The 13,524-nt window shown below is 41.2% G+C and overlaps 1 protein-coding gene across 1 annotated transcript in view; it reads right to left on the reverse strand.

Annotated features, from left to right (window-relative positions):
- Positions 1-3,209: 3,209 nt before the first annotated feature.
- The window catches only part of kcnj14 (potassium inwardly rectifying channel subfamily J member 14), a 29,138-nt gene continuing 18,823 nt past the window's right edge, over positions 3,210-13,524 (reverse strand). The window contains exons 2-5 of the mRNA XM_037454286.2: positions 8,927-9,071; positions 5,587-8,693; positions 4,285-4,602; positions 3,210-3,855 (exon numbers count right to left, since the gene is read on the reverse strand). Of these exons, the coding sequence (XP_037310183.2) occupies positions 3,625-3,855; positions 4,285-4,602; positions 5,587-6,639 (1,602 nt within the window). The 5' untranslated portion in view covers positions 6,640-8,693; positions 8,927-9,071 and the 3' untranslated portion in view covers positions 3,210-3,624. The remainder of the gene's footprint in view (positions 3,856-4,284; positions 4,603-5,586; positions 8,694-8,926; positions 9,072-13,524) is intronic.

Here is a 13,524-nt window from a genome sequence, read left to right on the forward strand (position 1 = left end):
CCAACCAGGTACGAGGAGACGGCGTCTAGTTCAGCCTCGGCGAGAAATATATCCAATCCAAAACTACAACTGAGCAGTGGACCCGCCCCATCAACACGACGGGCGCTTTCCGCCCCATTACTGGCATGACGAGCGAGCGGTGACGAATGGTGTTAACGGTCGCGCAAGAACGTCGGCCATTAGCCAATGCTGACGGTCAAGAGGCGGGGCTAAGTATGACTGGCGCGTCAAGCAGCCAACTGGAGCGCGGCAGCAGGTGCCAGTGCGGCACCCTCGCGCTACGGCAGAGAGATTTACGCGCCCTTTGTTTATTAGTCAGTGGTGGCGAGCGTCCGCAGACGCAGATCTGGGATCGGATTTGTTCGACTCCCCAATCAAATAGAAGCGATGGTTTGCTTATAAAGATCTGATCCCAGGCGCGTGATTCAGATCACCAAGAAAAGCCGAATGATCCCGTGGTACCAGGGTCTAGGATTTTGGTAATTATTTGCGCCAATATAAAAAAAACGCGTCATAGCTTTATATCCTGAAGTGTTGTTTATCAGCCATGTTTCTAAACTTTTATTTTGCACTTCTCGGGTACTTTTCTTGGGCAGCAATAATACAAATGACCATTTGTCACATAATGGCACAATAAAGGCTAGATTATTATACATACTTTTGCATAAGTGGGTGTTTATTCTTCTGATTTATCAACAGTAATGGGGTTTTCTTAATGGAGGTCACTACACAACATAAATCACACATTTAACTGTTAAAGTTGCACAGCACTGTTATAACTAGTTTTATTAACACCAGAGGGTTTCAACATTCCTCCAATTGTACCTGTAAAAAAAATTACAATGGTTTCAAGCAGTTTAGGTTCACGCTGAATTCTTTGACATTAAGTGCTATCATGGTTATATATAATTGTGGACATTACATAGGGAATAAGAAGTTGACAAAACAAGACTTGGTCATTTGTTTGGTTTCTGTCATCACATTTGGCAGCAAGGAAATTAGAGTTAGGTAATAATAAATGTAATCTGCATTCTTTTGTTCTTATAAAACATTTTGTTATCAAAAAAAAGATCACTTGCAAAAAGCTACTGAACAGAGAAAAAAAGGAAAACAGACCAATGATTGCAATTCAATCGCCGTGTTTTATTTGCTCTACAACACAGTTCAGTTTCTTGTCCATGTCTGAGGCAGTTCTGAAATTATATTTCAGAGTAAAAGGGTTCATCTTTCTCTTTAGAAGTTTAACATAAAATGAATAATAAAAGGTAGCAACAGCTTATATGTAGTGTTACAATGTATTTTAAACTATGTTTATTACAAATACATATGATTAAAAAAAAGTGCGTGCACTGCAAGTATACAGTCCGAGACAAGCAGTGAAATGACTAAATAGTTCATCTGTCTATTTGTTTCTGGTGTGTTTAAAAAGCCGACTCATAGTTAAAGCGATGGTTCAGTATGTTCAAGTTACAAATGGAGGCAGGGTGAATTACATGATCCACATGCAGCCTATAAATAGAACATGGAAGCCATAAAGGTGAAGGGCATGGGAGAACGCAAACATGGAACAGTATTAACACTAATTGTAAAAGATAATATGTTAATACCTCATGCCCCAAGCTTATCACAAAAAACTCTCAATAACTAAATTAAACACTGCAACTGATGCTTTAAAGTTAGCGTGTGCTGATCCAGCAACACCACTGTGCTGTTGTAGAGCTTCATTTGTGATATTAGTCTCCATTTTTAAGTGCAAAGTACAAAGAACAAGTTCCCAGGATGTGCGTTGGATAGGCTGATTATTGGTCAATACTTCACAATGTAATGTTGCACCCCTGAAACTCACTTACATTTACCAATACCTTCTATAATCAAACACTTAAATACTCAAATGGCATAACTGACTGCAAATAAAAACAGGATCCAAACAAACATTCCAAGTACTTTGTAATAAAACTACAAAGTGCAACTAATACAGTCTACAATATAATACAATCCATGTTCATATTGAGACTATTCAGTTACTGAGCAGATTCACAGCATCAACATTTCTCTTCATAGAACAACATCCTGCAAAGGTTAAAGCATTTGAAGAAAAAAAACTCCCTTACATAAGTAGCATTATACAAATTCACAATAAAAATAAGCCTTAAGCACATTTCAAATGTGAAAGTAACTGCTGCAGATGAAGGGCCAGCTGCAAACTATCTGGGTTGTTCTGAAGGCACCACTCTTTACACCGTTCTCACAATTTGTGAGAGAAACAAACCGTTACACATTAGAATTAGATTAGGATTTATGGGCACACAAATACAGAATAATTTATATGGACGTTGTTTAGTTTCCAGTTCAATCCTCGTCCGTATGTGCAGATGTTATATTAAGATGTTAGAATGTTTTATATTTCAGAGATGGTGACTCAGCAAGCCATCATCATCACAACATCTCTCCCACTCCAGTTATGTTCAGGTGAGTTTGGGCCTCCTGTGCATTAACAGAGTCACCGAGAGCGCCCCCCCCCATTCCATGGATTCAGTCCGAGTCGATTACAACAGCAGAGCTCACTCGCAAAGTACTACAATTCAACACTAAACGAGCAAAACAATACTAAGTGGATATTAGAAGATACTGTGCAAGAAAGAATGTAAATGAATTAGCGGATCTGGACACAGCCATCATAATCTGTCATTGTGTTTTACTGCAGTTGTTTAGAAAATGTGAAACGCGTCCGATGCCCGCGTGGCATTCAACTCAACAGGTTAGATCAAACTAAGCAAATGTTACAATCAGTGAACATTTTTTGAATCACACAGAAAATTAACTAGTTTAAAAAAATCCCCAAAAACCAACAACATTCAATGGACAACATGGAACAGAAACAGCTGCAAATTGCTGCTAGTTTTCAGCAGTTTCTCCACGTTACTGTTGCTCTGCTTTGGCTCTTCGAGAAGACTCAACTTCATTACCAACAGCCTCCACCAAGCTCAAACATTCCCCAAATGTTCCCTATCCATACTTACCATACAAAAAAATAAAACATTCCAGTTTTAAATCAGCAACAAAGAGGAATACATCCCTGAATTGTACCTCACAAAGTGCATTACCCTGGCTTCATCTGGAAGCCACCTCATAGAGAGGTCAAAAGTGTCTGCTCATCAGTTGCGTGTTTGAGCCACTATGGGGGGCTGTTGTTTGTTCTGCCAGTCAGGACTTACAGTAGAGCCGGATGAGTGTGTTGTGGTAGCGATGGGCCAGAAGTGAGACTTTAGCAGAGAGTTTTCAATGATCTTGAAAAATTGCCAGGACCAATCAGACAACACTAGTCTGTGGAGTAACCATTCGCCAGAGAGGAGGACTGACCCAAAATAAGTCAATTTCCATGTATCTATCGCTGCAATCTGCATAGAAATACTTTTAAATAGGTCTCATGACTTGCTCCTATTCTGGACTTTCTTTCCTGTCTTATCACTATAAACAATACTGCGTCCTATCCTTTATCTGGACACTGGCCGTATCTACTTAAATTGGGTGTCACTTTGTCTGCCCAGCGGTACCTGCCTATTCCTTCCTCTTTTTGCCTCTAAACCTCCTCTCTTTTAACGTTAGAGCTCCTATTGCACAGGTTCAGTTGTAGTGGAGTTGTTCTGCCAGGGATTGCCTTCGGGTCGCTGTGGTGGGACAGTCGGGGTCTTTGCCAGGCTCGTCATCGGGGGAGACGAGCTGGAGAGCCACTTCGTTCTCATAGCAGAATGACGCGCGTGAGCTTCGAATGTACTTCTGCTCGGCCAGCTCTTTAGCACTGCACGAAGGGGTGTTTGGGATTTCATATGTCCGATGGAAGAACGAGTAGTCCACCTGAAAAAAGTGCAGTGAGACTTTTACGATACCCATGCTGATGTGTGGCAGATTATCATTAACCATATTCAGTCTTACAAAAGCATCTCAGCATTCCCTTTTTTTAAATTTGCTAATTAGCACCAAACAAAAGATAAGGCTGATGATAACATCAGGTTTAAACCAAAGTACTGGACATTTCACATTTTAACCTATTAATGGCACCAGATGACAATTTAGGGGATCACCAGTCATTGGCATACATTGTCTGGGCACCATAAATGTCTGTATATATCTATGCCAATCAAACCGTTTCGGAATTTAGATATTTCAATTGGCCTTAAAAGGGGATGTGGACCAAAAAAACAACATTGCCATCCCCAGAGCTCAACTTTACCAGTGCTTAAAATGCTGTACATATCTCCACCCAGCCTTATATTGTAGACTGACCTGGTAGCAGTCCTTCCTCTCAAAAAGCACTGGTTCGAATCTGTGTCCCCAGAGTATTTCAGAAGCCAGATAGGAGCTCCGGCACTGTGTGGTCATGGCGGTGGCCTCCACCATACCCTCGAGTATAACCACCACCTCCAATTCAGAGTCGATCTCCAGGGTTTTTCGGTCAATCTCAAAGAAGGGGGACTCGTCGTTGATCTCATGGACAATTGTCACCGGCGAAACCAAGAAGATGCGGTCGGTGCCAGTGTCAAAACCCACGTTGATGTCCATGTTATCCAATGGGAGGAACTCTCCCTCTTCTGTCACCCTTGGCTAAAGTTGGAAATGGAAAGTAAAATTAAGTCACTTTTTAATATATCTAACATTTTCCATCAGATGTTGGAGAAATGGATTTCCATTGGAGGCATTTCAATGTAGACTAGCCAAATATTTGCAGAACATAATCAAGTAAAATGCAAATGTGGCTCAAGTGCAACACACTCGTATAAAAAAAGAGGACCTTTATCTGTCACTTTAAATATTGTAAATTAAAATAGCATTTCCTAAGTTAATCTTTAGAAATCAAATATATCACCCAGATCCAAAAGCTTAACGTTTTGTTATTATATTCATATGAATTTGACTATTCAAGATTTAAGTCATACCACCCACATGTAAGCTTATCACTCACCCAGCCCTTACTATGGAACAATATCCAGTCCCAGCATTTAGAATTGTATTTCTTTGATCCTACTAAACATAATCCCATCTGCCCCGTCTGAACTTTGATATGGTCATGCTATTAAGGGAGATCAAATTGTCGGTGCAGACTCAATGTTCCTAAAGACTTTGACCCTTGGAAGAACTCAACGGACACACATGTATACACATATAGCATTGATGACAACAAAACATGGATATTGAAAGGAAACATGTTTAACAATACCCACACAAGGCCAGTCAGACAGGAAAACATAAGCACACACACAGTGCAATCACCTAAACCACATAAAGCAAAATGAGATGATGAAGGACAATGGTTCTCAGTTAAAGAATTGTGGGCAAGTTAATCCACGGTAAATCTTTCTAGCCCCTGAGGGGAAATAAAACAAGCTCCCATTAACTGCGGCCCTCAGAATACAGGCCAGATGGTCTCAGCATGCTCCTTCTCTCAACTGCAACCCATTTTCTGATTCTGTTTTAGCATCTCTTTGAACCTTTTCTCAAAAACAGAAAGGGTTTTCTCCTTTATCGTTGGCAAACGTTCTGACCTAATTCTTTTTCTCATCGTGGTCATCATCCATCTCCCCCACTTACCTTCAGTAGTTGTGCTCGAACATGTGCCTCTACCAGGTGGCTCTTGCGTAGGTTTCCGACCCTCCACATCATGCACAGTTTCCCGTCCCTCAGCGCCACCACAGCTGTGTCAGAGAAGATCAGTGTCTCGTTGCGCTTCTTGGGCTTAGCAATCTTTGCCATGACCGCCCCGATGATGAAGGCGTCAATAATGCAGCCCACAATGCACTGCAAAACGACCGCCATCACCGCCAGGGGACATTCTTCGGTCACGCTCCTGAATCCATAACCGATGGATGTCTGCGTCTCCAAGGAGAATAGAAAGGCCGCCATGAAGCTGTTCACTTGCAGGAAGCACGGCTCCTCAACCACTTTCTCTCCACCAGGCTCTCCTCCAGGCCCGGCCTCTCCCGATCCCGGAGAAGAACTAGAGCTGGGGCTAAGCCGGATGGAGAGGTCCCCATGCACAATGGCGATCAGCCAGAAGGCAAATCCAAAGAGCAGCCAGGAGAGAAGGAAGGAGAGGGTGAAGATGATCAGCATCCAGCGCCAGCGGATGTCCACACAGGTGGTGAAGAGATCGCTCAGGTAGCGCTGGCCCCTCTCGCTCATGTTGACGAAGGTGACGTTGCAGCGTCCGTCCTTGCCAACAAAGCGCTGCCGGGGCCAGCGGCTCGAGCGGCGGGGTCGCCGGCGTTTGGTAGTGGAGGGGGAAGAGAGTGAATCCTGGTCTGGGGATGATCGGCCTTTTCCTCTTCCTCCTACACTACTGCCTCTTGCACTCCTCAGCCCGGAGCACATTCCTCCTGCTCTCACCCTGCCTTCTCCTGCTTCTCCCCCAACTCCAATGGTACTCTGCCTGCGTGCATTGTTGGTGTTGGTCTGAAGAGGTAGAGTTTTTCCGTTCAGGGCATGAGTAGGCGAGGGACTGGTTGGGGTCTCTGTGCCCGTTGGACTCCCCCCTGCCCAAGCCGTGTCTGCAGCACTCTGTGCCAGCCTCATGATCTCCTCTTCCTCCACTGGCCCATCTACCACAGCACTGAAGCGGCGTTTCACACGTGCCGCACCCATCATAAAATATAATGTCTGCTTCTGCTAACTGTATTCCTCAGTGTGCCTTGATTTGATTGGCAATGTGGCAACCAAGCACCTTGGTTAGTTCACTAGGTTTGTAATGCCAACAACACAGGAAGTCTTTCAGTCCTTGTTAATGAAGAGATAATTGTAAGTCCATCATGGCCAATGGGAACCAGAGGATAATTTCCTCACAGGCCGCTGATCAGTCACTTACTTTCCACACTTTCAATGTTTCAGTTCCCAGTAGATTGTGTTTTCAGTGATTGTTCCCTCAGCCTATAAAGTGAGCTTTCTTCAAGATGCTCCACGGGTGCATTCATTAAACAATGTCCTCAAGTTAATCTCACTGAGGAAGTTGAGCTGAAAAGAATGATGTCAGCAGCCGCCCAAAGAGTCCATTTCTGTGACCCCAAGTTTGGAAAAAATGGTTTGACAAGGAGTAGTCGGGCTGGACTGACCTCAACAGACGACATAGAAGCATGCAAAATTGGTTGTATTTAGTTCAAAACTATCAAAGGGAAGCCGTGAGCATGGATCTATAGATACAAACTATAAACTGATAATGCAATGGACAAGAAGGATGGAGACATGTAGAAGACATACAGCTTGTTAACGGGTATCTTCTATAACATAATGACAAGATGCATCCAAGACAGACAAATGCTCAAAATTAACGGACGATATGATAAATAATTTACAACATGCACCAAAAGAAAACAAAAAACAAAAAAACATGCCAATTCTTACGCTCAAAGTTCTCTCCAGTCTCACAAACCCTTGGTACGGGCAAGAAGAAACAAAGAAAACAGATCTTTCAGAACATCACGCCTACTGTCATCATTGTTCATAAATATTAACTGAATTCACTGCCAATATTGGTTAAGTTTCACTGGTCACCTTTGCCCCAAAAGAGGGTCCCAACTGAAAGAATGATGTGATTGCCATCTCCTGTTGGATTATGCCAAAGCCTCAACAACTTGTCATTTCTTTTTTAAGGGTCTGCATTTCTGTTTGTTGGGCAAATATCGTCAAATTTGTTGAAGGCTTGTTTTAGAAACTGAATAATATTGACCTGAACTACATGGCTGATAGCAATAACCTGCAACAGTTCCTCAGACCAGACATACCTTGTTACAGTTCAGCATTACGGCTGAGAAATCACCTGCCTGACAAAAGTAAGCAGGGAGGAAAAGAAAAGACAAGAGTTTTTTTGATCTCCAACACTACTTGTCTTTTAGCTTTAAGTGGAAAATGTATTCATATAAAAAAAAAAACACAAATGCACAGGTCACCTGAGAAAGTTTTCTATATTTTTCTGGAGGTCCGTCTCCAAAGCAGATAGATCAGGTGAGAAGGTCTCAGAGCTAAAGTGGCTGAGAGCGTAATTCGGTTTGTGGGTTTTAGTTTCTTACTCATCATCTCTGTTTGAATGTGATCACAAAAGGCTACCTGATCATCAGGGAGTTTACACAAACCAAAAGGAATAAAAGAAGATTATCCTATGCAGATGCAATTTCAAAACAAAAAGTGAGAATAATAAGTGCACCATAAATACTATCTGAGATATGTGCAAATATATCCGTGAACTATAAGGTATGCCTTTAGAGTTAGTATTTACCTTTCCAAACAATTTCCAGAAACCTTAACTGTCCTGTCAAGTATACAAAGCATCCTCTTTGGAACCGAAAACAGAAACAAACCCTAAACCCCTGAACCACGTGGAGTACAAAGGGAACTAAAAGAAACTGACGAGCTACGCGTCTAACTGTACAAATATAGAAGGAGCCATTTCATTCAGATAACAGGGAAAAAAACATCTACAATAAATGGAAATGGGGAAAGAGATCCCTCCTGAAGTGTGAAGTGACATAAGGGTTCATCTTCACTTATGTGTTGACCTTTCTTTACGACACATGTTCAGTCAAACCATCGAGCTTTGTGATGAAATCAAGGAAAGTGTCAGCTGGTCTTTTGATCGTCTTCACAGAGATGTTGGTTGCTGTGTTTGTAGCCCTTTGGTTTAGGATCTTCTTGTTTAACACACTGCAACTCTTAAGAAGAAATGAGAACAAAAAATAGAGAATGACAATTAAAGTCAAGTTAAAAAATTACAAAACTTTGCTGAAACATATACTTACTTAATTATCTACTGGTTTGAGTAGAAACGATTCTTAAAATCATTAAAAGCATTTACTCACAATTGTGTGAAATGAAATGTTAAGTAAGCTGAATATGAAAACATTCCTAATGGATGGTTCTATTACTATAACTATTTACAGTGTACCTCTTAGGACTCTTTCATGCAGTCCTTCAGTCGTTCTTGGATCATTTCATCGGTCAAATATTGTCCAGTTATTCCTTTGGACAGCCTCAATTTGAAGAACTGGTCTCTGTAACAACACAGAGAGAAAGGTCACCCAGATGGAGCCCTGTGAACGGAAACATAGAAAAGGTATTAAGTCCTTTGGGTACGTTTCCATCAAAACAGCTGTTTCTGAATATTATATGGACTGAACTGCAGGGCCCTCCTTTTGGTCCAGGAAACCAAGTGGTACAGGGGGAGTAATCTTATAAATAAGCAAAAGTGGAATAAAGCCAATAGACTGCAAGAATAGGAGGGGATTTTGTTTGCCAAATGTTGAGACTGGGATTTTTAGCTTAGATCAAGGGCTGAGATTAACCGTCACTCTTAGTAGGTCCAGTGTGAAGAGGTAGTATGTCTTGCTGCCTGGATGGTGATATGCTGTGGATTACAGCTTCTCCCGAGACTTTCCTAATCTCAACGATGATTTTGCTAATCCTTTGAGGACTTACGTAAGAGCCACAATTCCCAAGGAAGGTTGCAACAGTATCTTTACTTTGATTCTTGCTCCTTGCTTTTGGTCTACTTTATAAATGTAACCACAAGTTCCACTTGCTGAGAGCAGAATATTAGTGATTTCATACTAGAAGTTTAAGCAGTTTAAGATCTCTCATGCTCTTCTTGCTGTACAAAGAGTGTTGAGAAAATTGAATAGGTTCAACCAAAATGCATCAATATGATGAATTAATCGCAACGTGTTTTGGTGTCAATAGAATTTAAAGTGATGAAAAATGATCAACATACGTTTACAGAAATTACAGACGTTGGAACAATATTAGAACTATACCTGAAACAGAACCATGTCGTATCTTAATGTCCTAATTTCCACGAAATTCAATTGAACCCACCGTTCAGTTAAGGAACATTGACATAGTGGTGAGGCAGCCTCGACCTTGAGGCCTCTGCTGTAGCTCCTGCCAACTCCACCAAACCAACACGCCCTCACGTCTGCTATCTCCGTGATTGGGTTCAAGTGTCGGCGGACAAGTTGGAGGAGGTGACGAGGGAGGTGTGTGTGTATGCGAGTGTGTGGGACGTGAGGGTGCACAAGTCTTTTATCCTAGTGAGGTGACAAATGTCTCAAATAACTTTTCACAGAAGAACGCGCAGAGGTTCAGACACGGTCAGAGCAGCATCTGATCTGCAGTGCCGCCATATATGATAAAGCCGGAGATATGTGATGACACCGCCGTTTGCGGGTCAAAGACCAGCCTCTGGTACTGTACTGTAGAAACAGGTTATAGGTTGCTTGAGTCGATCATCGCGCAGTCCAGCAAGATAAATATGTCTGCCCCTGTTTTGATCTAACAATCAACTGAAGGTTCCAGATAATCATTTGCAGATTACTTTTGATAAAAGTAAGTTGTGTTGCCTTGAACTGCATAATTACTGCTGATACATAATAATATACTCCACCCAGTTAGCAACCTAAGAGATCCTATTAAAGCAATCTTTTTTTTATGTACAGTGAAACCAGATGTTTTTGAAGTTATATATAAAGTTATGTATAAACGGTAACATTTTAAATAGAAATACTCATTCAAGTTTAGCAAACATGAGGCAGTTTGCATAACCAATTGCCATTAGTTACTAATTATTATTAAATCTATCAGGTGCAACAAAGGGATTGGGGATAGTAATTCTATAAAACCGGCAAAAAATCCCTCTGCGCTCTGTGTATATAGTAACCCCAAAATGCCCTAATAACTAATAACTAATTTGGACTTGAAGTCACTCGAAATAAATGGAACGACACCTGCAGCAAAAAAATTGAACCATGAGACCAAATATTATGCAGAGAATGTAAGTAAATTGTTGAATTTTGAGTCTTCTGGCAGCAGATAATGGTTCCACAGCATTGATTGGATCCATTGGCAAATGGAAGCAAATATGTTTTAGCTGGTTTTAATCAGCAGGGATTCTGTTACATTAGCCCCCCAAAAATTACAGCAAAACGTCCACATTAATCCACTTTCAATTGTTTGGTGGATTCATTCTCTCTCTCTCCCTCGCCTTCTATAGCACCTCCCCTGTCCTCTTTCAATCCAGATTATCTGACCATATTAAGGTGTTATGAGGCCAGATTAGATCTGGACGGAATATGATTGCAGTGTCATTGAAAAGGGACCTGAATAAGTTCTTCATTTTGTCACCATCCTTACCTACCGTGTCACCTGCCCTATTTTCTGTTCAATTGTTACAAAAACAATTGGTTTAGTAGAAGACAGAGTGAACACATTTTCACAAAATAACATTGCTCTTATTTATTTTATATTTCATGCATTATTACACTTGATTTGCCAGTTTCCTGATGGATAGTCTACGTAACATTGGGGACGCAGTGCATAATAAAAAACTCTCAATAGTGATACTCTGCTATGCCACAATGCAAACATGGAGAGATCAATACTTGTCATTGATCAGTGGAGGCTAGAAACCAGGACACAGACAGAATCTCTCCATCGGTGTCACATGGCTCTCTGTCTCAGGCCTACTCTTCCTTTCCGACAATATCAATGTATTAAAATTAAATTGACAAGAATTTCAATAGCATGCTTTATGTGTAGAAAGGAGCTCCTTCAACAGCTGTCACAGCTGTGCATGTCAAACAAACACCCCGAAGTGACCTTTAGTAGAAATCCTATCCGATCAATACAGTTCTAGTGAAGTGTTGATCTGGGGACATCATTTGTACCAATGTACCAACCATTGTTGTGTTATGTCATCACTAAACAGTAGGTTAATATCTAAAAAATGTGCATGTTTATATATTTCTAAAGCTATAAAGTTAATGGACCAATTAAGTTTGCATGTTTTAGCTTGTTTCTAATGAACTGCAAAACTTTTAGCCAGTTGAAATATTTCACCACAACCCATCACTGGTGTTAGTTAGATGTAGTTCAGAATGAAAATCAATTTAGAGACCCAACTTGGTTAAGATAAGTAATCAAAAATATAGATACTATTTCTGACAAAGTGTGTTATTAATTATAATTGCCCCCAAAGTATAGATGAATTGCCAATGTATGATAATAAACTAAAGACAATTGAGCGTGCAGTACACTGTGATTGTGTTTGGTCTCTCTATCACAGCTACATGCTGTGTCCAAACACTTACTAACATAAACCTCTCTAACCTGAACCCTAAACCACAGTCGAACCCTCAAACAGTCCTTGTTGGTCCTAAAAAAGGAGGACTGGCCAGACTCAAATAAGGGCTCACATAAATAGATGTCCAAGTTCACACATGACCACACATCTGATAATAAGCACAAGTGCTATGTCATCTTGGCACAAGGCCTTATTCCATCTAATTGAAAGTTTTCTGCTGCCTTCCCTCCGTCAGCTGAGTGCAGTAATCCAGGTCGTTGTGTGATGAAGACTCAATGTTAATCCTGGGAGTTAAGATGGTGCGGGTTGGGGCACCCTGGTCCTGTGGCTACTGCTGTAAATAACCTCCAGGTTCCCATAGTATTACCCAAATAATTAGGCAATGAAATAACCAGAACCATGTATACATAAATAACTAAAATAATGATTAAATCAAACTGAGTATCTTCATTTATCATACAATCAAACCAAAATAAGTAAACAATACTAACTAAATACTAAGAGCAGGTAAAAAGCTCCAACAGAATGTGTAGGATCCCGGATTTTTGGGAGTTTGACCCATAAAATAAACTAAATGCAAGTCATCTGGGCCTTTGTGTCATTGATTTTGACCAAGTTCTTTTGTTCATCTGTCACTCTTATGTGCCCTTACTTTATGATTATACTTTAGGAAGTACTCGCTGCCTTGAGTCCTCTGCATTGGTAAACTACCTTTTTTTTTAAAAACTAGGGTTCCCTCAAAAACAATTCAAGTTTTACGAAATGGAAGCATGAGCACCCATTAAAAGAGAATCCGCTGGAGGAGAAGCAGCGGTCATCTTATAATCCTTTTGTCTGTCCTCTGTACCCATGTGTCTCACTGAGAAAACTATTTAAATGTATGTCGGCGAAAAGCATCCTTTTAAAATGCCAATTGTGATGCACATTACAATTGGCATTGCACGCCCTTTTTCAAACAGTTTTCTTTCAATTGTCCTCTGTGCCAGTGCGCTTATGCAAATATACTGGGAAACAACGTCACTCACCAAAGAAAACAACATGAAATTCACTGGTTTCATGAACCGCATCACCTCTGTCAGATACTTTTCACAATCAAATGACGACTCGTTCCTACTTGCAAAATGTCCACCTCACATCCCCAGGCTTCTCACGCGCAACACAAATACTGTCGATAAAGTAATAATAGAACAATTTACAATTGTACAACTTCCCGCGCGCACACATCAAGTCAGCACTCACCGCGGCACTTTCCCACCCACGAATAACGACGTCCGTTTACTCTCAGTCGCTTCTGTGACGGAGCTACCGGTGGAAAATACCGGGGGAAAAGAGAGAATGCATTAGAAGAAACCGGGCGCGATGTGTCCCCCCCCCACCCCCCCGCTATCGGTCCTGGCAGCTGTCCTCCG

Source organism: Pungitius pungitius, chromosome 11 (genome assembly GCF_949316345.1).
Source record: "Pungitius pungitius chromosome 11, fPunPun2.1, whole genome shotgun sequence".
NCBI lineage: Eukaryota > Metazoa > Chordata > Actinopteri > Perciformes > Gasterosteidae > Pungitius > Pungitius pungitius.